Genomic DNA, 24,694 nt, shown 5'->3' with positions numbered 1-24,694 from the left:
CTTGCCATTGTGAAAGCTTAACTTGTAATCTCTTCAGAAAATCTGCAAATGGGAATGGCCTTTAAATAAAGCAATGACTGCTTATTCAAGTACAAGAACCACCACATTTCATGGGTGCAGAACAATTCAAAGCAAAAATTTTTCTTGGTTCCACTTTTCAGGGTGGAAACAGAAAGGGCTTACGGTTCTTTGCAGCACTCAACCATTCATCTAATGTTCGCTATTGATGATCCAGGAACATTACACATAACTGTGGTAACAACTAAATATTTTTATTTATAAATATGAAGAGGCACTAAATGGTAACAAACAATCAATAAATTGAATAATGGTCCTATAAAGAGAAAACTAGTTAGCAACCAAAGTTCGAATCTAATCTTGATGTGACTAATGTATTTTGACCTATATCTATATAACCCAAGGCACCAGTAAGATGATGAGAAATTGCTTGGGTTAATAGAATGTTCATGATAGTAATATAAACAAAAGAATGCAAAATTCTCTCCACTCTAGTTTGTTGGATGGGAAATAGAAATCAAGTATCGATCTGAACAGGTCAAGTTTTGAGTTTGGGCGATGGAAGACTGACCAGATTAAATGCCATATATATATTAGACCTGCGCCTGATCTTCAAAGCAAGTATTCTATGCGTATGGAGATTGTTGTTTGGATGACAAATTGCCCCAAGAATTCATCAACCATGCCAAAATTAAAAATGCTCTTCATATGCAGATGGAGGAAAGCCCAGAATGGAACAATTTTAAACCCTTTCACTTCTCTTCTATCTCAATGACTTCCTTTTCATTGTTATTGCTCTCTCCGTTGCTTTGCATTTCAAGTAACTTCTGTTGTTCCTCCTCTCTCTCCTGGGCTGTAGCTTCATTCACGGCTTTGGGCGTATTGCTTGTAGACTGCTGATACATGACCCCACCTATCATACAGATCAAGAGCCCTACTGTCCCCACAAAAGTGGAATGCTTGTCCCAAATAACCAAATTAATCACAACTGTCAATAGCTTGTTAACTATGCCAAGAACAGTGAACCCTGTAGCAGAAATTGCCCTTCGGCAAGAGAACCCAAAGAACGAGATGGCCAACCCAAATAAACATGATAAACCCACAGGCAAAATCACTTGAAAAGAGTACCAGTCAGACTCATCTGAGATTTCGTGCTTTATTTTCTTCAACTCCCCCATTATAAGTAGCTCAAGCGGAAACAGTAGGAGAGCCTCAAGATTATTGTACAGCACAAGACCCCAGGTATTTAGACCAATAGTCATTACCACATGCTTTATGTAAACAAAATCTATGGACATGCTTACCAGGTATGCAACAGCCCAAGTATAGGCGGTTAATGTGAACTGGTAATCAGTAAGAACATAAAGCACACTGCCACCAAAAATGGTGGCTAATGAGATCCATGTCTTCATTGAAGGCCATGGCTGGTGCAAGAAAAGGGTCTCTCCTATTGCAACAAACATAGGAACCACTGAACGGAAGACAACGAAAGTGTCTACATTAGCATGTAGGAGGAGCTCACTGTTGGTGAAGAGAGAGAGGTAAAATATAGTGGCTGCAGGTAAGAACCGCCACATGGTCAGAAGGTTCAGCGGATCATGCTCTATGACCTTGAGCCGTCCACAGAGGAATACACCAGCTGCACTTGTCAGGTACTGCAAAGCAGTTAGTGCCCCTGGATAAGGAAATTTCATAACAGCCCATTTATTGATGATGGAGAGAAGAGAAGCTGAAATGCAGTATCCTGCTGCTATTCCGTAGACAGATACTTGCTTGAGTAAACTACTATACCATGTTACTTGGGCTTTGCTGGAGAGAGCAGGGGCTTCAGGACCATTGACTACAGGACTCTCCACAACCTTAGACATCTAAAAAAGAACATACACAATGTTATTACCAGGTCTAGCTAGTAGCAAGTGTGTATTGTGTGCACATGTGTGTGCCTGGCCTCTATTTATATATTCCCACCCCATCTTTTGCCAATTGAACCTGCTGCAGAGGCAGGAAGAAAACTTTTCATTCAACATTTAAAAGTTGACTACAGTTATGCAAAAGCAAAATTTAAAATAATTTAGCCAGTACATGCTATTGCAATCACTGTCTGGATGCAAAATTAAGGCACATAAAATGTGATATTTCTCTCCGGCTGAGGTGCACATCAACAGAAATAAAATATTAGTTTTATTTTATAAGGAAGCCCTGGAGTAGAAAGATAATATATCACCACATTTAGCAACCATTTGTTTTCTAAAAATAACAATCAGACTCATCCACAACCAAACAAATCCGTTGTTTAATAAAATAAATCCACAAAACATCATTTAGATTAAATACAGAAGGGACTGTTATCCAGTGCAATAGTAGAAGTCTTGGGCTGACAAGAGCAGCAGCACAAGTTCAAGTTATGGGAGCCACTATTCAATGCAAAAATGCTACATATTTGGAGACAAACATGGTTAATTGTCCTCCTTATGGTTAATTTGATTATCATTCAGAATATAAATGAATCAAATATCAAGATACAAGATAGATATGTATCAAATTTTGAAACAGGCACTAAAAAATTGATAATGATCTAATTTTAGCTGAATTTTTAGACTTAAAGTTCAAGATAAAAGGCCAGAACCCAAGAAAATGCCAACCCTGAAGCAAACCAAGCTCTCCAAGTATATTGATCAGAAAGAGCTCTCAACTGATTCACGGCTGTATTCAGAAACAACAAATAGGACACCGAATTTAAATGGGGTATTGCAATGTTGAATTTCAACCAACCCTCTAGCTAGTATGATTTCAAACACATAATATATAATACCAATAGAAATAATAACTAGTATGTTGAATTTCAACCCTCCTTTGTAAATACCAATAGAAATAGTGACAGGAACATATAAATTCCTCATAACAAAAGCAAAGTACCTTACAGCAATATAACTACAAACATACTTTATCGCCAAAGTAGCATAAACAGTAACTAGAACATCCTCAAAATTGCATAAAATAGTAGCAACACTAGTTCAACAAATAATGTTGCTATGTCAATGGTTAACCAAAGTTTGATCTGTCAAAAAAGATATGCTCTTATCAAAAACCATTTTGTAATATTTTATGTACCTGGAAGTAGAAGAGCAGCAAATGACCAACAAGATAAATCACCACTAATGTCAAAGATTGCAGCCCAATCCTCCTCTAAAATGCTGCAATGAAGAAAATATAGAAGATGTAAATCTCTTGGCTGAAAACAAAATCACCAGATACCATGCTAGACCAAACATTCATAGCACAAGTTTCCAAGGAGAATGACAGGCATGCCTACTTTGGACTAATAAAGTTCAAATCATATGAGAGAACACACACCATTCTTAATGTTGGATTAAGCATCAAAATACATTTCTATGATTCCAATGTCCGTTGTATGGTGTTATTTATAGTAAGAACAAATAATTTTTAATGTGTTGGCTTGGGTCATTCAAAAAGCATGTTATCTTATACAAACCTACCTCCCCTCTAAGAGCTCAATGCTAAAAAAACATACTACACATATACCTCTCTATGAGGCCAATTATAACTTTGGTAAGCATAAGCAACAAAGAAGCACGCGTTCTACAACCTTGTCAACCGATATCCAAAACCAAACAATCAAACCTTGTCCATGAAAAATTCACCACTTGACCAAAGTTCACGATATGTATACAATCCTAACACAAAAGGGTATTTCCCAGAAGGAAAAAAGAATGCACCAATAAAATGTGGGTCTACAGAAAACAGTAAGAAATTCTTGGGTTTTTCCTAGCGTTTTTCCTCAAAAGGAAGCAAATCTGAGAGTAAAAAGACAGCAACTTTGCTTAAGATTATGTAACTGGATGGACGATAGCCCTGGACAATATAAATACCAAAAGCCCCACAAAATAAAGACAAAGAAAGAACAAAACCCAGATGGAAAACTGCAAATTTAGAACAAGATTTGAAGTAAAAACAAAAGAGAAATAAGCCCATGCAATGCGTAAATGAAAAGGAAATCAAAGCCATTTTCAGATCAGTTGAACAAAGAAATAAAATAGGAAATAGAAATTTTAGGAAAAAAAAAAGACAACGTTTACCTGGGGAGATCAGGAAATCTTCAATTCCTTTGTGAGTAGATCTTGAAGTGGCGTTTTAACAGTGAGCTGCTGCTTGCTACTTGCTACTTGCTACTTGCTTCTTGCACTAACTAGTTTTTTGCTTCGGTTTTCTCGCTTTACTCGTTTTCCTGCCTTTTGGGCAATTATTAGTATATTTGGGAAAGGTTTAGTAAATTAATTAAAAGATTTGGGCCAACCCAAGACCTGATCATTTGGTCCAATATTTATTTAGCTGTTTTTTTTATAAAATACTCTTATCACTGCTAACTTTTACTTATAATTACACATAAATTTATTAATTTACAAAATAAATATTAGATCTGAAATTTTGAATACGACACGAAAAGATACGGGTTAAACAAGTTTTTGATTTATCTTAACGTGTTTCGTGTTTAATTGTGTCTGACATGTTAAGATATGAAAATTTTTGTATCTGAATATGTCAGATACGACAAACACGTTTAAATACGTTTATCTAATGGTGTTATTGTGTTTAATCGTGTTATCGTGTTTAAACGTGTATACGTGACACATTTATTAACCTATTAAAAATTAATAGTTAAAAACTATTTTAATCTTATATAAATAATTTTAAATAACTATTTTAATAATTTTTTTTAATTTTATAAAGGATATATTGTAATTATACATGCTCAATCTTAATTTTTAACTTTTGGTAATTATTTGATGTTATTATTATTTTTGTTTTATTATAATTATTTTTATAATTATAGATTTTAAATTTAAATAATAAAATTATATTTAATTATAAAATTTTTATTTAATCATGTTAAACGTATTAATTGCGTTAAACGTGTTATTAATCGTGTCGTATCGTATATTGACATATTTAATAAACGTGTTAATCGTGTCGTGTCGTGTTACACGTGTATTAAACGTATACGTGTACATATTTTAAATTTAAGACACAAATATTAAACGTGTAGTGTTCGTGTTTAACCTTAACGTGTTTCGTGTCTAATCATGTTTGACACGTTTACTACACGTTAACATGAATTATCAAGTCTAATAAATATTATATTTTAAATAATTAAATAATATTAAAATTTACATTAAAATATCTATTATTTTTTAATTTTTTATCTATTAATGATCAGATTTGATTCACATCTGGTCAAATTTCTCAGGAAGCACCAAATCTGTGCTGTTTGATAACACCGGTGCTCGTGAGGAGCACCATTCATATGTTCTCAGGGAGCACAGATCTGGTGCTCCTTCCAAGGGCATAGGGAGATCCAATACCAACCAGATTTGGATTTTTTTTCAAAAGATAAAAATAAAAAAAATAATTTATATAATATGATAATTTTTAAAATTACTACATCATCAAACTGATGAAAATATTAATAGTGGACTAACGATTAGATTTATGTATTTAACATAAAATATTCTTTTGAGATGAAATGTTTATTTTAAAAATTAATAGATCCACAAAAAATTATGACTAAAAATTAAATGTGAAGGTATTTTTTTTATTTTTTATTAATATAATACTTTAACCAAATTCATGCTACTTTTATACGACTTAAAATTAGTCTATCAGAGTAGCTATTGCTGGTAGTTCTAAAGTTTGATATCAAAGTATTTGAGTCATTTTAAATTTCATGACTTACAAATGATAGGAGTATACAGTAAAAATCAACGGATAAGTTTATTAGGATTTTGTTAATGAAAGAAGTAAATATTCAAATATTAAAATAAAATAAAACAAATGTTTTCACATGTTTTATATTTAATTTACATTTTTTTATAATATTGATATATTAAAAAAGCTTTTTGAATTATTATAAAAATTTTAAATAAGTTTATTTTATTATATTTAATAAACTCATTTGTTTTTTATTTTTGTATTAAATGAATTTTTATGATTAATTATATTCAAAACTTTACATGGTAATGACATAACATATCGACGTGTCATATCATATGATGAAGTAATATGTTGATATATTATCTAGTATAAAATAACAAATAGTGCTTTAACTAATGGTAATAAATGAATTTAAATATTTGATTTATTGATTAATGCATGATCTACTTGTCTAAAAAGCAAGATTTAAATTTTTTTTTAATTATAAAAAAAACTAATGGTAGTAAATCAATTGTTAATCATATGTATTTTTTTGACTTAAAATAAAAATATAAAACTTTGATTTAAAGTAATTAAAAATATATTTTAATTTTTTAAAATAATTCATAAACTTTTGAAAATATTATGTAATACATTAACATAAAAATAAATGTTAAAAAGCAGACATAATTTTGAAAGAACAAAAAAAATTAACACTTAATTTAAAACTGAAGAAATAAATATTAACAAAACTAAAGTGAAGTCGAAATGGCTTTTAATTATTTCGACTTTGCTCATTTAATCCTTAATTAAACTCGATTTGATCTTAAACATATATATGAAATAAAAAAATTGCAATTTGAACTTGTATAGCAAAAAAATTTTGCGTAGTAGGCTACGTAGATTTGACACTTGAGCATGCTTGTTTAAGTTGAAGCTTAATTCAGCTGGAAATAACACTTTTTAAGCATATTATAATTTATTATAAAGCACTTTGAGAATGAATATACAAAAAAAAAATACAATTAATTCAGCCTGTCACTCTGCTATTTAACGTTAGTGGTTCAGATTCAATCTTGACATGAGGTTGGGAGAATCAGCGCTTTGTGGCAAAGTAATCAATTCAGGAACAGCGACCGACTACAAACCATGACCCAGGAAGATCAAGACCAAGAACTTGGCAAGCTAGCCGTCCGGCTAGCCAACGCCGTCGTTCTTCCCATGGTATTAAAATCAGCCCTAGAGCTGAACATCATCGACACAATCTCCGCCGCTGGTGACGGCACGTTTCTATCACCTTCCCAGATCGCGAGTGGCCTTCCCACCAAGAATCCTGAAGCGTCTGTGCTACTAGATAGAATGCTACGCCTGTTGGCTAGCTATTCCATTCTGAAGTGCTCGGTAAGAACAAAGGAAAGCGGAGAAGTTGAGAGACTCTACGGTGCAGGGCCCTTATGCAAGTTCCTTGTTAAGAATCAGGATGAAGGGTCTGTTGCTCCTCTGTTTTTGTTGCACCATGACAAAGTCTTCATGGAAAGCTGGTATTTTTCATAATCTTTGCCAATTTTTGTCTTAACAAAAATTTCGTTATCTTCAAAAATTCAAGTTTATTTATTGTTATATAAGGTCAAAGCAAAATTCTAAATATACTGATAACACCACTTAACAGTTAACACTTCCCTGTGTAAGGGTAATTCTAACAAACTGAAGCAAAAGTTATCTCAAATTAACTCTATCAACTGGGATTATAAAAGCTATGATAGACTCAAAGTAGATGTGAGATAACATCACTTAACATTTATGGGTTTTGGTAACTTATTTTGTTTGATTTCAGGTACCATTTAAATGATGTTATACTAGAAGGAGGGATTCCTTTTAACAGGGCATATGGGATGACAGCATTTGAGTATCCAGGAACAGATCTAAGGTTCAACAGGGTATTTAACCAGGCTATGTCCAATCACACTACTTTGATCATGAGGAAGATTCTTGATGTTTACAAAGGGTTTGATGAGGTGGAAGTGTTGGTTGATGTTGGTGGTGGAATTGGAGTTGCTCTCGGTATCATTACTTCTAAGTATCCTCATATCAAGGCAATCAATTTTGATCTGCCTCATGTTTTGGCTGATGCACCAACTTATTCAGGTACCATGTCGCTCCCTTTTTACCCACTTGACTTGATCACTGTGAAATTTCTATAAAATGATGGGATAATTGGTAATCCAATTTGATTGCCCTGTTCATATCTCTTCACTGACTAATTTAAAGCGTGTCTTAGCTGGCACATTTTTAATTGTTCTGTCTCTCTGCACATACCCCTAACACAAAGTACTTGAAACTGCAGAACAATGTCTGTTGCGTTTTAATTAAGTTCATTTAATTATGTATAGTCTAAAGGTTGACAGTAATCGAGTTCATGTCTTACTACTTTCTGCAAAAGGTGTGGAGCATGTTGGAGGAGATATGTTTGAAAGTGTTCCAAAAGGTGATGCCATTTTCATGAAGGTAAAGCTTTATTTCATATAGAAAACTAAATGGGGCACCTTTTTCTGTAAATTTAGCTAGTTCAGTTGTATTTTCGGTCGTAATTGATAAATTTAGAAGGTTGAAAAAGCAGACTAACTAGCTATAAGACTATAGAAATGAGCTTAACTACATCCAAAGCAAATTTGTTTCCTTTTCTTAGTTTTATTTTCTGAACTCCCCATCAATATAACTCGAGGAAATCTACAACTGCAAGCGAATATCTACCATCATATTTCTTCGAAAGATTTGTTGGTAAGTTTTGCTATGTTGTTTGTTGATAAAACCTGCAGTGGATACTCCATGATTGGAGTGATGAGCATTGCTTGAAGCTTCTCAAGAACTGCTGGGAAGCTCTCCCTAATGGTGGCAAAGTAATCATTGTGGAATCAATCCTCCCTGAGGCTCCTGATAGCAGTGTTTCTTCCAACATTGTTTGTGAGCAAGATCTATTGATGTTAGCTCAAAACCCTGGGGGCAAAGAGAGAACCCGAAAAGAATATGAAGCCTTGGCTTTAAGAACCGGCTTCTCTGGCTCTGAAGTCATCTGCTGTGCTTATAACAGCTGGGTCATGGAGTTCCACAAAAGAGAAAATCTTTGATGTTCTGTTCAAAACTTCAATTCTGGTACTTCAATATGTGTTGTTCTATTGCTATATGTATTTGCATCTCATGATCATGTTAGTCTCTAATATGTAACTGGTTCTTTTTGAATGGAATAGTTTCTTCTATTGCTCCAAGAACAAGAAGACTCATTCTGTTGGTTTTTTGTATAATGGTTGACAAGCTTTCTTCCTTGTGCATGATATCAATTGATCTGTGCCAGCCATGACTGTCTTGGGCTTAATGAAAATTACCATTTACCTCCTCTGTCAATTTTGAAAATGTTCAGGAGTGCATTAAACCCTTTTGGTTTATTAGATTGAAGCTACTTATTCATTTGTATAGAAACAAAAATCAAATGACAGCTCCAGCGATTTGCCTACTTAGTTTCCACTTTCACCTCAAAAGTCCAATAGCTTTCAAAGGAAATTTTAGAAGTAAATAGAAAGGACATTAACATGAGAAAAGGAGAGACAGAGAAGGAGAAAAGTGCAGTGGTAGCTTTTGAAGGACTGTGATAACCCAATTAGTGAAATGAAAACTTGCATAGTTTTCTTCTTTTTTATTTGGAGTCACCACAAGGAGTGCAAATTGCCTACCCACAAAAATTTATTAGTAACTTGTATCCCTTAAAAACTCGTACGGAAACAAAGACGTGGAAACGCGAAGCTCTAATCTAAAACCATCTTTGGGATTCATGGGATTGTTCTCAGCTTTACTCTTCTCCATGAACTAGTGGTCGTTGGTTAAAAACTCAGGCGGAAGATATTAAAGATGATCTTCTTTGTCATTCTCTGTTTCGGTAGAACTCATAGCGGACTGAGAACTTAGATCCGAGGAGAATCCAAAAGACCCAAAACCTGTAAGGAAACTCGTACGGAAACAATGACTTGGAACCGTCAAGCTTTAATACAGAGCCATTTTTGGGATTCTTGGGATTGTTCTTAGCTTTACTCCTCCATGAACTACTCGTCGGTTAAAAACTCAGGCGAAAGTCAAAACTCCCGTCGTCTAAAACCTCCGCCACCACAGAAGAATAAGCAAAGAGAAAAGGCTGGAGAGTAAACGAGGGAAAACATCAGGACGGGAAAAAGAAGAGACTTGACAAACAAAGATTGCCATTAAGTCCTATGGGCATGGCATAATCTTATAAAAGGGCAGACGGATTTGCATTCCACCAGAAGCTATTAGTTTGTTGCTTCATTCAGTTCAAGGTCATAATCAAGGTGGCCCTGATCCCCGGAGCCAATGGTACTGCGTGGGAGGGAAAGTTGAATCCTTAGACACATTGCGCATGTACACCCATAAATGTTATGAAGCAAGTCCCCCGCTCTGTTTGACGCTAGCGTAGCTACACTGCGTAACAACTTAAATATCTGCTGGTAAGATTTGAGTAATATTATTAGAAGCATGAGAATGCATAAAAGCAAGACAAAGTAGCCAAATGGAGGGAGGAGTATCAAGAGAAGGAAGTCGCAGACGAGAGCTCCCAAAACGAAACCGATATGGTTCAGTAGAGGAAGGTAGCTCGTGCAATGGGATTGTAGGGCTATTACAGCCACCGTCAGTGAAGTGTAGGTGAAGGCAAAGACGATGAAAATCTTCATTATCAGAGCGTGCGCTTTGAAGGGAGACTTATCGTCGTTTTGATACAAAACTTGAATGGTGGTGAGCAGTATAACTACGAGAGAGCCGATGGCAGCTTGGATTATAGTAGAGTGACCGACTCCTTGTTTACTGCAAACAAGAAAATGAAATTAATTGATAATAATCAAGAGAAAAATCCATGGATTATAAACTTCTAAGATTCTAATCTAACCTTTCAGACCCAAGATCAATGCTTGATTGATTGTTCTCCATCTCTGTTTCAGTGAAGTTGCGCTAGAGCCTCACTTGATCAATTTCTATGATGATTGGGTGTATATATATGCACTGCCAAGTGGCCACAGTGTTTGCTCAGTACATCTAATAAACACTTTTCCATGTATTCAAGGGCTTATTCAGGTATCTCCTCAGCCCTTGAATACATTGATTCATGTTTCAATCTACGGTTTCCCTTTCTTTGCTAAGAGTATATTATCTACAGATGGCGATGCTTTTTGTCTGCGCAAATTTCCTTTCTACTTCGGATTGCTGTTCTTTGACTTTTCTCACTTTACTAAGAATTTTCTCATTTCTATAATTTGTTTAATAATGTGAGTGAATAATAAAGGTAAGGTAGAGGTAAAGAAAGGAGAGAGCAGAGAACAGAATATATTGCGGCTTTGAGATTCTAGGTCGAAGGTGAAGGTGGAGGTAAAGAAAGGAGAGAAGAGCAGAGAACAGAATATATTGCGGCTTTGAGATTCTAGGTCGAAGGTGGAAGTAAAGGTAAAGACGGAGAGAGTAGATAACAGAATACATAGTGGCTTGGAGATTCTAGGTCGAAGGTGAAGGTGGAGGTAAAGAAAGGAGAGAAGAGCAGAGAACAGAATATATTGCGGCTTTGAGATTCTAGGTCGAAGGTGAAGGTGGAGGTAAAGAAAGGAGAGAAGAGTAGAGAACAGAATATATTGCGGCTTTGAGATTTTAGGTCGAAGGTGAAGGTAGAGGTAAAGACAGAGAGAGTAGAGAACAGAATACATAGTGGCTTGTAGATTCTAGGTCGAAGGTGAAGGTGGAGATAAAGAAAGGAGAGAAGAGCAGAGAACAGAATATACTGCGGCTTTGAGATTCTAGGTCGAAGGTGAAGGTAGAGGCAAGACGGAGAGAGTAGAGAACAGAATAGAGAGTGGCTTGGAGATTCTAGGTCGAGTTGATTCTTTATTTGACTTTATAAAAATTCCAATTCAAAGCACTTTATTAAGCTTAAATATTTATTTTTTACGTCTATTTATCCTGAAGTTAATCAATGTATTATGTGTTAGATGGAATGACTATACAATATGATCATCTAATTTTAGATTTACACAGTTTTTATTTTTCTCCCAATAGCATTGATTCATATTTATTTACAAACTATCACGCCATAGCTTAATCTAAAATGATGTAAATTGTTTTGTTTTCATCTATAATATCTATTTTTAAAAAGGAAAAAGATAATATATACAGCGACTGTTAGTTTAATTGCCTCACATGCTTATCACGTGTGCTCTCATTGCCTTTGTGTTGTACTTCAGTCTTCAAAAAAAATGCTGCATCCTTAACCTCATTTACACAGGAATAATCATTCCTTTTTCTTTCATCTATTTCTTGATATAATTTAATAAAATTTTTGAGGTTTTTGAAACTTATTATTCCTGGCATTGTTATTGTTAAATAATAATTTAATATATTATCATTAAAATATTAAAGTTTAATATTAATATTTTTTAATTTTTTTCTCTATTTTCATTTTTCCAATTTTTCTCTTTTAATTCCTTTTTCTAATAAAATATCAATAATGTAATAATTTATTGTTAAAATATTAGTATAATGTTCTATGTTAATTTCTTGTTATTTTTCTCTATTTTCATTTTTCCTTTTTATTAAAATATTATTAGTTTAATAATTTTTTATTAAAATATTAATATGATATTTTATATGGTAAAATTAGTAATTTCACATAACAAGTAAGGTCATTTTTATCCATAACGATTTGAACTTTATTCCATGAATTGGAATGGCTAATGTCATGGAAAGGTTGGTATTAATTATTTCGTATTTTTAGATAATGATTATTCTTAAGAATAATTATTTCTTAATTCAAAATGAATCAAAGGGAACTTAGGAATAGCCAAATTAATGTGCCCTTAGTTCATTGATAATGTATAGGTATTTTATATTGATAATGTATAAATATGAACCCGAACAAAAATATATAAGGATCATGACATAATGATATGTAAATATAATCTCTTCCTCTAAGAAAAAAACATACATATGCAACTATATTGACTACGCTTTTATCTTTTATAAAGCCATTATTGAATCTGTTATACTTGTAAAAATAAAATTATAAATATATTTAAATATTTTATTTAATAATAAATGTATTTATTTTTTAATTTATTTTAAATTTTAGATTAAAATCTTTCATTTTCCAAATTAAAAAATTATACACTTAGAAAACAAAATGTAATATAGATAAAAAAGGAAGGGGGAAAAAAGAAGGAAAGTTTAAAAAAGCAAGCATTAATGAGAAGATGTTCTTAATTTAATGTTAATTTTTTAAGATAATCAAATCCCAATTACTTCTCATTTTATTTTCTCTTATATATACAATATACACACATAAAATTTAATTTTGTTTACGCAAAAACTAGCTTTACCTGTAATCTAGGCCCACTTTTTACAATTTTTGCAAAAGGGCTGTCTAAGCTCGATCAGAATAAGGAATGGGTTCGATGAGGCTGGGGAGGCCCATCCAGTCCGGACCATGGATAACTAACAATTTATTTACCAGTTATGCCCGCGTCAGTTAAAACGCACCGTCTTTAAAGTGTTGTCGTTAATTCTGATTGGGTCATTCAGTTCATCAGTCAGCATTTTTCAATCACAAAATTTTCTTTCTTTAATTATAAAAAAAAAAAAGAAAAAAAGAAGATTTCCTTCTATTTTGTCTTGAAAATCGTAGAAAGAAAGGGGAAAAAACGAAAGAGATTAAGAATTTAAATCCAAGTTTATTCGATTCCCATGAATTCAGGTATATATTTAATTAAATTCTTTAGTTTTAAATTCCAATATCACTTTTTCTTTGCTTCCGGCGATTCTATGAATATTGTTCCAATAAAATTTTCTTCGAATTCATTAACTATCAATTTCGAATTCGTTTAGTTCCAAGAATTCAGAAGAAAAACTTCCTTAGGTGAAAGTTTTAAGCTTCAATTTTATTTTGTTTTTATGGATTAATTTCACCGGGTTTTGTCTTTGTTATCCTTTTTTTTGTTTCATTTTATCATTATTAATTGATTAATGGCCTTAATTTGCAGACTTTGCCTTAACAGTTCCTGCGGAACTAGAATCAGCTTTGCGGTTGAAGACCGTACAGTACTTTGTAACGCAAAGGCCTTGGCTTGGTATTTATGTATTTTTTGTTCTTTCTTTTCATTTCGTTTTTGTTAATTATACTTTTTTCATGTTTGCCTTTAATTCAACTTTTTTTAGAAAAAATTAACAATTTTAGCTTAATTTTCAGTTTAAAGCACTTCGTCTTCTTAATTTTTTCTTATTTTTAAATTTCAGATCTTTATGGAAAAAATGTTAGACCAGTTGCCCCTTATGGAAGCGTCAGCAGAAGAGCATATGTTGATCCTGCACTTCTCCATCGTTGCTTGCCCGATGAGCTGCTTTTTGAGGTATTGTAAAGCATTGCCGGATTTTTTTTTTTTTTGAGCAAAGATAGTATATTAATAACCTTAGTTTGGTAGCTTCTCGTGATTGTTTATTGTCCATTTGGAAAAAAGGAATGCGGAAAATATGATTTGAAACAGTTGATTTTGATTTGATTGATAAACAGACTTTTGTTTGAAGTTTATTTTCTGATTGCTTAAACTTGGGAAACACTTTAGCTTAAGTGCTGAATATTCTAATTGTAATGCCAAAATATCAGTTTTTCAGCCTATGAATAGCTAGAATGCGGCTTCTTTAAATGAAGAGCAATATAATTTCTAATATAAAAGAAGAAAAAAAAACAATATGTTTTGTATTTAGTGCTGTAATTTAGAGAGTAATCATGGAAATGAATGTACAGGTCTTTGTACGGATGACTCCATATGATTTAGGAAGGGCATCATGTGTTTGTCGAAAGTGGAGGTACTCAATTCGTAACCCTGTATTTTGGCGGAGTGCATGCTTAAAGGCTTGGCAGGTAAATTTGGCATTGCTAATGAACCTTTTATTAGGCTGTTGTGTGTAAATTACTGAAGCTTTAAAACTGCTGCATCTTTTATGAAGCTATCTGGAGTAGTGGAGAATTATAAGATTTTGCAGTCAAAATATGAAGGTTCATGGAGGAAAATGTGGCTTTCAAGACCTAGGGTACGAACGGATGGTACGAAATACTCTCTCCCTTGCTTGTTTTTTACTTTTTGGGTGTAATATATTTGTTGGGGAGGGGGTTAGCTTCTCAACATTTGTTTATGTTGAAACTCCCTGCTATGTGTTACACTCGGTCTTGTTGATTGCAGCATTTGTCGCCATTTCTTTCTTGGGAGCATTTCTGTAATTATATTCTTCAATTTTCATATCTGCCCCAATTACTAAACATATTCGTTGGTTTGGAAACTTGTCAGGGATCTATAAGGAACTTGAACAGAATTAGACATGGTTTCTCTCTCTCTCACTCCCCCCCTCTTTCCTCTCCTAACAGTCCCAACACCTGTACAGCCATAGAGGGAGAGAGTTTATCTGTATGAGAGCTTTAACTAAGTTTTAGAAGTAAGGCAGCAATGGCATCACCTGTATCAGAGCTTATTTTTGCTTTCACAAGGATGTTCAAGGCAGTGTGTGATGTTGGCACTATGGACATACTATATATATATATATACATACTGTTATAATGGTTATGTCTGACATTGAAAATGTCAGCTAACTGCTATATTTACTGTTATAAACAGCATAATTTTTTAACCTGAAATACGATGAATCTGATGTACATGGGAAAAAACTGCCATTTGCAGTGTTTATGTTATGTTCGTGGTACATACGGATTGGCTTGGACCAAGCATGGTTTTCTTCTGTGCTTACCAGTGGTTTCTTTTTTTCCTTTTTGAATGTTTGGCTTCCTAAAGATTGTTTTATGAAATTAGTATCACTTTTCACATTGCAGGTCTTTATGTGAGTAGGAATACTTATATTCGTGCTGGAGTTGCTGAGTGGAAGGTTACAAATCCAGTTCACATAGTATGCCTCTGTATCTTCATCCCAGAATATTTTACTTTTTTCCTCTCTATTCTGAACTCATTCTGATTTTCTTTCTGTCTTTTCATCAATATTCCTGCAGGTCTGCTACTTCCGATATTTGAGATTTTTTCCTTCTGGCAGATTTCTATACAAGGTTGTATTTTACAGATGACATAGTTCATTTGTGGACATGATGCTATGTTTCTGAATCTAATCGATATCTCTATTCTTTGTGATTAGAACTCTTCTCAAAAAATAAAGGATGCAGCAAAATGCATGAATTTCCGTGCATCTAAAACAGACTGTGTGTTTGGTGGCCATTACACTTTGTCAGATGACAAGGTCAGGCTCTCTTCTTCACAATAATGTTTGGGATTTTATATTTGACAGAGTTAATGCACTTTCTGTTCCATTGAATGTGTATTAAATTAACTGTTCAATTCATTGCCTGCTTTCATCCTAGTATCAATAGCTCGGTATGCAAAGTTTTTTATGATCATTCTGTTCTGTAGGTTGAAGCTGCTGTCTTGTACCCCGGCATGCGTCCTACTGTGCTGAGAATTCGTTTAAGGTAATATAAGAAGCATAGAATTTTATTGTTTGTATTTTAGTCCATTCAATTATGAGCTCAGGGTGAGACTTCCTAGTTAATTTTGCTGTGGAGTTAAAACCATTATCCTTGGTATAAATACAAACTTGTTCAATGTATTTGACTATCTGCTTTTCGATAGGGGGTCTGATGGCATGTACTGCATTTTGTTTGCATTTATTGTTTATTAATCATTTTAGTCATAGGATGCCCAATATCCCTCCCTCTGTTTAAATCCCCTCCATTAGCAGTGTTGCCCACTTCTCTTACCTACATACTTTTGCAGATTACGAGGAACGATAGCAGGGGCCAACAATCGAATGGATTTACTTTCACTTGTTACAAGTGGCGTGAACGAAAATGAAGCCAGTGGTCCTGAAGAAGACATCCTTGGAGTTGTCGAAGGGTGGCAGGATGATGAAACTCACAACCCAGATGTGCCTGCGGTGTCCCACAAAAGGGGTCTAACGCCATTTGTCTTTGTCCCATTCGAAGAGGTAACTTTGTTATTACCCTCTGATCTTTTGCTTAATGAATTAATAGATTGTTGCTGCAAAATTCGGAATTTACAAAAATGTTTTTTCTCATTGGGGCAAGACCCTCTACTTGCCATTGAATTTCATTAATGGGAAGTGTGTGCCAAGATTTGAGAAGAGAGACTGTGTATTTGTGTTTATCGCCATGAATAATTTTATCATTGTCCCCATTGTTCAGGTGGAAACATCTGTTTTAAATCTGCCGGTGGAAAAGATGGATTATTATGTGCCTGGCTGAGACTCTCAGCAACCGAGTATTTAATTCTGTAAATATACCATATATCCTCCAAGCAAATAGTTGGCATTGATTGTATTCCTTTATTTCATGAATACATCTGTGTTCATGGGATTATAATTTGTTTTGAGTTCATGCCATGGATCATAGATTCATTATGCAGGGATCTGGGTGCCCCCTCTTGTTTGTCTCTGGCATTTATCCATGTTATGCCATGTAATTTATTCTAATGTGATTTGTAATTGTCGCAAATTAAACTGTTATGTTGTAGTGGAGTGCTGCCATTTGTAATTTATACACCAAGTAATGTTTGTTATTGAAACGGAAGTTATTAGCTATAAGGTAGATTCAGATATATTATGTTGCAGTCTTCATCCCTTGTTAAATGTCGAAAACCAGCTAAATGTTTTGAAGAAGGGGGGGATATCATTATCAGCAAAAGGTATTTCAAAGATACAAATTGTGATAAGATATTATCTGACAGAAGTACAGCAAATTATTATTCAGTTGAAAGTAGAGTATATGCAACAATTAGTAGCCATAACAACTACTGAAGCTATTTAGATATTGGATTTGAGGTCCTCTGAGTACAGTAGAGTATTCCAAGACGGGTTTCGCGGAAGAAAAGTGTCCTGAAAAAGAGCAAAATGAGCTAATGATCTCAAGTATAGTAAAGCATGGCATTGCCCAGCACCACAAGTATGAGAGTGAAACAATTCGAAGGAATATATTTTCTCAGTAAAACGATCACAAATTATTGCAGCGCTAAAGAATCTGATCAAGATGTCGAGCATATCCAATGGTCTATTTACCCCAGGAATGGAAAATTTCCAACTTCACACTGATTTTCCTCACATTTCCTTATGAAGAAGGGCATACACATATGCTTACATACAAATTAATGCTCTTTACAGCAGAAAGATGACCTCATAACAACTTACAAGTAAATAATCACCTATAATTACTATCTGCATATCGAAACTCTTGAAGAAGACTTGTTTCAAATCTTCAAAACCAATTATTGCCAAATGGAACTGCATCAGCTAGCCTAACAAGCACGAAAAATGTTTACAGAAGCAAGAAATAGCGTCTTTTTCGTACACACTAGGGAGCTCTTATTACCAAATGCATACCAACATTTTACTCTAAGACAATGCATATATCATAATATAAGCTAACCAGTCCTAAAGGAGAGAAAATGTAGGACATTACGATCTGCCTTTTGACATAGCACAGCTTTCACTCATAGTTCAAGTCAGTAGCTCACAGTCATGAAAAATACCACCTTTTTAAGTAAACCTACCATGATTCTGTAGTCAAACCTAGGATACTATCATCACAATTCATGCATATAAACAAATTAGCCGCTTGGTCTAAGAAACACTAGACCATTTGTATGCATCATATTGCTATGAAGTATGAAAGAGGGTCATGATCTTTCAACCCCAGAGAGATTTTGTTATAGACAACCTGCTCACCTAAATTTCGACTTCAAGTTACTTTTGATGTCAAGACAAGCATAGGCACATTAATGTTATTGAAAAAGCTGATCAGTGAAAGGGATGCAGAAAAGGAATAGGTTTGCAAAGAAGGGGTAGCTAGATAATGGTGGTTAAAGCCTAGGGTCGAAATTGTTCAATAAGTGGAAGAAAGCATTTAGGTGTGACATGATTGGGGAAAAGGCGAATGTTTTGTTTCACTCAATTGGCATGAAATAAGATGAGGAAACCAGATTCCTCATCTTAAAAATTGAAAATTTTCTTCCTAAAACCACTATTCCTTTAGCAGTTTAGAGGGTAATCACGTACTACTAAGCCTGGTTCTTATTGGCTTGCGTTCTCACGGCCAGCAAAAGCTTTGGGTTCCTAAAATATTTTACAAGCCTTAAACAATATTTCATCAGATTTTGATAAACAAACAAGAAATATAGAAACCCAGAAACCAAATTCTACAAAAAAAAAAAAAAAACAAAAGAAGTTAAGAATTAGTAATACCAAAAATAAATCCATGCTATAAATGAAAGAGAGACGAGAGAGAAAGAGGACTAACGGAGACATAAGAGCAAGAGGGGATAATGGACAAAGAGTGGGACTTGGCATGATTGAAGGCAGCAACGCAGAGATGGGAAGCCAAGCCCATGCCCCGCTTCGAAGATGGGACAAAACTGTGGACGATGTCCATCACTTTGCCATCTTGCCTTAACACGTACTCTACGTAGGCCTTCTTGTCTTCTGTCTCGAACCTCCTTTGGGTCTCGTTCCACGCGATCTTCGGTGCCTCAAGAGAGTTTCCTGTTGCACCCCTCGTTGCCATCTCTCTAATTTGACTCCTTGTCGTTTGGTCTAATGATCTTTTATGCAATGCTCTCGTCAGAAGGATCAAAGGATGGACCCTGTAAAAGATCTGACCGGTTTGGTCCTGCGAGGCGCGTAGGTACCAGACAATCCGTCATATACGTAAGTCAAAGTTGGAAGTTGAGGCCTTTGTTCACCTTATCGTCCAAAAGGAAGCCAAAACACCAATCTAAGCACTAAAAGATGGGTAAAGGCAGTTTCAATTCCTAACAATTTAGAAGCCTAGATTCAGGCAAGATAAATAAAAGAAAAGTTATGGTGATTGATTCCTTAAAATTCAAGTAGTGATATATACTTTCTTTTATCTTGTTAATAAAAGAATAATTAAAATTCCAAAGGTGAGCATTTTGATTTTGGAACCGGTACCATCAACTGGCAAGAAGACCTGTTCATGGAGCAGTTGTTCCAAGGAATCAGGATCAAGGAGCAAGTAAACAAAGCAAGAACATCAATCCAGAATTTTTAAAAATTCAACAATTATATCTATCTGAGAAAGTGCAATCAGCCTCATAATACATTCAGGTAATCCAGTCCAGCGCCACAGAGCATGATGCTCTTTGGAAAAGAGTACAGTTCCATAATCTTGATCAGAGACCCAACACAGACAGAGAGTTCATCACACGGAACAGAACTAAAATGGGGGAAAACCTCGGCGTATTCTCAGTCAATTTCTGATTATACATTTCCAACTTTAAACCATATAAAATAACATTAAAAAAATAACAGCTTTAAAGTTTGGCATTGTTTATTCTGCACGAGATTGACCAGCTCGGGATGAAAGGATGATCCCCACAATGAGTCCGTAGAGAGCAAGTGCTTCCGCAAAAATGAGGATAAGAATCATACCGACAAAAAGCTTAGGCTGTTGTGCATTAGCCCTAAAAACAATTAATAAAGAGTTAAACAGGAAAACAATAAGCAGTTTGGTAGCATTCAAATTAGCTCAACGTATATTGACTAGAATAAGAAAAAAATAAGTAGTTTGGCAGCATTCTAATTAAATCAATGTAAAATTGACTAGAATAAATTCCAATCAATCTATTCAACCAAAACAGGTCCAGGTCAACTGTAGGTTATTCAAACAAAATGGACAGACATCTTCCAAGCCAAAGCAAAAGATACAGTACATACCAATACAATACCCAATAGCAAGGACAAAATCAGGATTTTCAGTTTAAGGAGTGAAAGTCTTATACAATATTAAGGGTTTTTTTTTAATGCAAAATAACCATATACAATATATCAAAAATTTTTTATCCAACTTTTCTTCATGCTAAATAATATGCAATTTCATATTTGTATTGTATCATGTTAAAAAGTTTAAATTTCATGATTAACTGTACAGAAGTTTAAGTTAAGAACCTTAATATTAGAGTAGCAAGGTTGATGCAATTGCTATTTCAAATAATTTATATTGTTAAGAAAATCACCCATAAAAGTATACCGTAATAACTCTAATGAAATTTTGAAACAAGATTAGTTGATAAAGTATGTTTTTGAAAAGTTTTGACTTTACGCTTAGCGAAGCAAGCAATTCTTTTCAGATTGTTGTTTATCTAAGTAAAATAGTTAAATAAATTACTTTCAGAGCACAAATTACTTTTATGTGTAGTTGAGTAAAAAAAAAAAATACAAATATTTAAGGAAGATTATCTTATACACTGCCGGTGGAACTTTTATTTAATATAGTTATTAAAAATTATTATTGGCCCTTTACATATTGGATAGTGAATATCATGTAACTATAACTTTTCTAACTCAACAGAAAATAATATAAAGTATCAATAAAATTTTTGTATCTAACCTTTGTGGAGACAAGATTATAATTTTTTACTTGTCTAAAGACAAATTACTATACAACATCAAAGAATTTTAGGAACTTTGGCGGGGGGGGGGGGAGGGGGGGGGGGGGGGGGGGGGGCACTAGTTCAATGCTTGTCCAATAGAACAAAACCAAGCCAAAAAGCAAAGCATTAGAAGACTATGTCAATCTTAGAGACAAGCAGTTTTGCAAACAGATCATCTGCAGGCAATTATTATCTGAAAGCAGGATGTATATTCAAGACTAAAAGGCACAATCACAGATGTGATGAAATGGGGGGTTAAGAGGGAAAAGGTGCAATAACAACTACCTTTGCCTCTCTGAAATAACCGATAAGCTCTTCAAATTGTTCACAAATCAAACCAGAATATGAAGCTATCTACAGATTGAAGTGATCCTTTTGAAAGCAATTTTCCATTGGAAGTTTAAACTAACCATAGCTCCCACCTAGATAGTTAATTAATTGTAAAGCTCTGCATATCTTTCACATTTACACTTTCACTAACCTTTGTGGAGACAAGATTATAATTTTTTACTTGTCTAAAGACAAATTACTATACAACATCAAAGAATTTTAGGAACTTTGGCGGGGGGGGGGAGGGGGGGGGGGGGCACTAGTTCAATGCTTGTCCAATAGAACAAAACCAAGCCAAAAAGCAAAGCATTAGAAGACTATGTCAATCTTAGAGACAAGCAGTTTTGCAAACAGATCATCTGCAGGCAATTATTATCTGAAAGCAGGATGTATATTCAAGACTAAAAGGCACAATCACAGATGTGATGAAATGGGGGGTTAAGAGGGAAAAGGTGCAATAACAACTACCTTTGCCTCTCTGAAATAACCGATAAGCTCTTCAAATTGTTCACAAATCAAACCAGAATATGAAGCTATCTACAGATTGAAGTGATCCTTTTGAAAGCAATTTTCCATTGGAAGTTTAAACTAACCATAGCTCCCACCTAGATAGTTAATTAATTGTAAAGCTCTGCATATCTTTCACATTTACACTTTCACTGAGCTAGACCCTCAAATTCTGGACATAATAATCAAACATGCACATTACAGGTCAAATCTAGGAAAAAACCACATCACTTAACACGTGACAGAATCAAGCTAATCCTCCTTCCATCTAACATGGATAAAAGCAAATCAGGAATCAAGTCCCTAGTGTCCACAATCACATAAACAACTTTTTTTCAAAGCATAGAAGTCCTTAAAAAGATCAGAGAAAGTCCATTTTTAAACAATTTTATTTGGTCCATGTACAACAAACTGTTATAAGCACTAAATAGAAACATAATGGAACAAATAAGAAAACTAGCATCAAGTTCAAAAAAGAAAGCAAAATAACATGGAAGTACACCAAGATTACAGATGAATACTACTTTAAATGTGACAGCGAAAATCCACAAATCAGAGTTAGCTACAGAAAAGTACATCATCATTAAGAACAAGTTTAAAAAGTGTTCATTTCCCACTTCATTAGTAAGTAAGAATTACACTTTCAACAGTTAGAAAACAATATTCTATGCGAAAATAGTTTCATCAGTTCAAAACTCAAAATCTACAGCTCAGTGGTGAATTGTAAGCTTTAGAAAATACAGACAAGTAAATCAATTCACAATTCAATTGACTAAAGCATTCTACATCCAATTCAAGTCCCAAAACCAGCACCAGAAAGAAAATATTACCTGACTCCAGCATCCCCAACAATCCCAATGGCCATTCCAGCAGAAAGGCCAGCAAGGCCACAAGCAAGACCAGATGACAAGTGTGCATACCCATCAAACAAATAATAAGATTTCGCTTTCGGGTTGATCCCCGTACTAATAATAACAGCTATAATCAATCCATAAATACCCAAAACTCCAGCCATAACCACTGGAACTATAGATTTCATCACAAGCTCTGGCCTCATCACTCCCATTGAGGCCACTCCCACCCCACTCTTTGCCGTCCCGTATGCCGCTCCCATGCCTATATATAAAAAAAAAAACTATAAATTTCAAATCAAACCCATAGATAACAAAACTCACTGAGCCTTTGATTCTATTTTTGCCCTTTATATATAAAAAAAATATCTTATCATTCCTGTTAATTCACTCATTTCTTAAGCTATAAAATTCATTAAAACTTGTTAGTTAGAAAAAAGATGAAATTTTGTTACGATCTCCCGACAAACTACTAGTATAAGTTACTTATATTCATAGCAATTAAATAAGTACTAGTAACATTAATAATCACTCAAGTAATTACTTTAAAATTCTTTTCACTACCTTAAATACAAATTAAACAATTTCATAAAAACTTAACATTATTAGCATATAATGATGAGGAAAATTTGGAGAGAAAAGTGCAGGAGAAATTACAAGAGAAGACGAGAGCAGCGGCGGCTCCGAGGAAGCCGAAGAAAGGAGCGGTTTCATCGCCGCTGAAAGTGGAGGACATCTTTCTTTCTTCTACTTGTTTGGTTGCGAAGATAGGATAATTCTTTGATTGGATTGCAGATTTTTCTCTCTTTAATGTCTAAAGTAAATGGGAGGATGGGATCGGGGAAGGACGGTGGTGACTGGTGAGGATGATGATTGATTGGAGTGGCTCGATTTACCATAATGCCCTCGCTGATTTTTAAGTGAATGAGATTCGGCCCATTCGGGCACCAACTTAGCCCAATTCTAAAGGGCTACTGGGCTGTTTTGAGCCCAAAGAGTGAAATGGAAAAGATGTCCATCTTTTTTTACGGTAATAAATTAATTAACAGGTTTTTGGGCATGTGTTCGGTTTCGGAGCCAACCGTCACACCTCGTTCTGAAGCCAGCTTTGTCCTCCTCTTTCTGTCACTTCATCACGACATATATTTTTTTGCTGCTTAAATGTGCGACATCAAATTTAAACCAAGATTCTAGCATTATATTTTACATGTAATTCATGTTGCCATCATATTTGGTTTTCTAATGTAAGTTGTGTCTTTTAAAATTAAAATTTTTTATTATAAATATAATCACAAACTTTATTTTTAAATAAAAAAAACATATAATTTATACTTCATTACATATCAGACGTGAATTTAATTATTAAAATTTATATAAAAATTTAAATCAATTTCTAATAACAACTTGAATTTAAATTTTTGAGAGATATAATTTACATTCAAAAATTTATTAAACTAGCATTATTTGAATTTGAATTATTATAATTAATATCAGAGCATGTACCAATTTGATATGAATTTTCATATTACTTAGATTGTACATACTAAAAATTAATTTTTAAACAACAAAAATGAATTTTCCACATTTAAATAAGAATTGTTTGGGTATGTAAAATCGCTACTTTTTGTATCATGCAGTCACGTGGAGCTAGCTAAAAGTATTAACAACAATAGAAAAAAGGTCTGTTTTCCTTTTAAAACCAAACATTTGAGAGAAAACACAACAAATACA

The 24,694-nt window shown here is 34.0% G+C and overlaps 5 protein-coding genes across 5 annotated transcripts; 2 read left to right on the top strand and 3 right to left on the bottom strand.

The window, feature by feature from the left end:
• Positions 1-247: 247 nt before the first annotated feature.
• GONST3 (golgi nucleotide sugar transporter 3) lies at positions 248-4,259 on the bottom strand. Its single transcript, XM_007019029.3, has 3 exons — positions 4,116-4,259; positions 3,130-3,212; positions 248-1,886 (listed from the first exon to the last, which is right to left on the bottom strand). Exon 3 carries the CDS (start codon positions 1,884-1,886, stop codon positions 771-773), a length of 1,116 nt encoding a protein of 371 aa, XP_007019091.3. The 5' UTR covers positions 3,130-3,212; positions 4,116-4,259; the 3' UTR covers positions 248-770.
• Positions 4,260-6,769: 2,510 nt separating this feature from the next.
• Positions 6,770-9,062, top strand: LOC18592353 (caffeic acid 3-O-methyltransferase-like). Its single transcript, XM_007019028.3, has 4 exons — positions 6,770-7,268; positions 7,562-7,872; positions 8,168-8,232; positions 8,544-9,062. Exons 1-4 carry the CDS (start codon positions 6,877-6,879, stop codon positions 8,850-8,852), a joined length of 1,077 nt encoding a protein of 358 aa, XP_007019090.3. The 5' UTR covers positions 6,770-6,876; the 3' UTR covers positions 8,853-9,062.
• A 4,280-nt stretch (positions 9,063-13,342) lies between these two features.
• On the top strand, positions 13,343-17,429 carry FBP7 (F-box protein 7). The gene is made up of 11 exons (XM_018126156.2): positions 13,343-13,516; positions 13,803-13,889; positions 14,056-14,168; positions 14,564-14,680; positions 14,767-14,863; positions 15,641-15,714; positions 15,815-15,868; positions 15,955-16,056; positions 16,227-16,285; positions 16,590-16,800; positions 17,018-17,429. Exons 1-11 carry the CDS (start codon positions 13,507-13,509, stop codon positions 17,075-17,077), a joined length of 984 nt encoding a protein of 327 aa, XP_017981645.1. The 5' UTR covers positions 13,343-13,506; the 3' UTR covers positions 17,078-17,429.
• A 51-nt stretch (positions 17,430-17,480) lies between these two features.
• Positions 17,481-19,568, bottom strand: LOC18592350 (Acyl-CoA N-acyltransferases (NAT) superfamily protein). Its single transcript, XM_007019024.3, has 2 exons — positions 19,124-19,568; positions 17,481-17,706 (listed from the first exon to the last, which is right to left on the bottom strand). Exons 1-2 carry the CDS (start codon positions 19,385-19,387, stop codon positions 17,635-17,637), a joined length of 336 nt encoding a protein of 111 aa, XP_007019086.3. The 5' UTR covers positions 19,388-19,568; the 3' UTR covers positions 17,481-17,634.
• A 319-nt stretch (positions 19,569-19,887) lies between these two features.
• On the bottom strand, positions 19,888-23,823 carry LOC18592349 (V-type proton ATPase 16 kDa proteolipid subunit). The gene is made up of 3 exons (XM_007019023.3): positions 23,621-23,823; positions 22,943-23,228; positions 19,888-20,306 (listed from the first exon to the last, which is right to left on the bottom strand). Exons 1-3 carry the CDS (start codon positions 23,697-23,699, stop codon positions 20,174-20,176), a joined length of 498 nt encoding a protein of 165 aa, XP_007019085.1. The 5' UTR covers positions 23,700-23,823; the 3' UTR covers positions 19,888-20,173.
• Between the last annotated feature and the right edge of the window lie 871 nt (positions 23,824-24,694).

The sequence above is a fragment of the Theobroma cacao genome, chromosome 8, assembly GCF_053813885.1.
Source record: "Theobroma cacao isolate CCN51 chromosome 8, ASM5381388v1, whole genome shotgun sequence".
NCBI classification, from domain to species: domain Eukaryota; kingdom Viridiplantae; phylum Streptophyta; class Magnoliopsida; order Malvales; family Malvaceae; genus Theobroma; species Theobroma cacao.
The sequence above is the reverse complement of the archived record's forward strand: the minus strand, read 5'-3'. Positions and strand labels throughout refer to the sequence as shown.

Coding starts and splice junctions, on each gene's coding strand:
- GONST3 (XM_007019029.3), bottom strand. CDS start 1,886: ATGTCTAAGGTTGTGGAGAGTCCTGTAGTCAATGGTCCTGAAGCCCCT.
- LOC18592353 (XM_007019028.3), top strand. CDS start 6,877: ATGACCCAGGAAGATCAAGACCAAGAACTTGGCAAGCTAGCCGTCCGG. Junction 7,269..7,561: donor AAAGTCTTCATGGAAAGCTG/GTATTTTTCATA, acceptor GTTTGATTTCAG/GTACCATTTAAATGATGTTA. Junction 8,233..8,543: donor GTGATGCCATTTTCATGAAG/GTAAAGCTTTAT, acceptor TAAAACCTGCAG/TGGATACTCCATGATTGGAG.
- FBP7 (XM_018126156.2), top strand. Junction 13,890..14,055: donor AACGCAAAGGCCTTGGCTTG/GTATTTATGTAT, acceptor TTTAAATTTCAG/ATCTTTATGGAAAAAATGTT. Junction 16,057..16,226: donor ACACTTTGTCAGATGACAAG/GTCAGGCTCTCT, acceptor TCTGTTCTGTAG/GTTGAAGCTGCTGTCTTGTA.
- LOC18592350 (XM_007019024.3), bottom strand. CDS start 19,387: ATGGCAACGAGGGGTGCAACAGGAAACTCTCTTGAGGCACCGAAGATC. Junction 17,707..19,123: donor CCTCTTGCTCTTATGTCTCC/GTTAGTCCTCTT, acceptor GCTCTTTTTCAG/GACACTTTTCTTCCGCGAAA.
- LOC18592349 (XM_007019023.3), bottom strand. CDS start 23,699: ATGTCCTCCACTTTCAGCGGCGATGAAACCGCTCCTTTCTTCGGCTTC. Junction 23,229..23,620: donor CGCTGCTCTCGTCTTCTCTT/GTAATTTCTCCT, acceptor TTTTATATATAG/GCATGGGAGCGGCATACGGG. Junction 20,307..22,942: donor GTTGGGGATGCTGGAGTCAG/GTAATATTTTCT, acceptor AATTGTTTTTAG/GGCTAATGCACAACAGCCTA.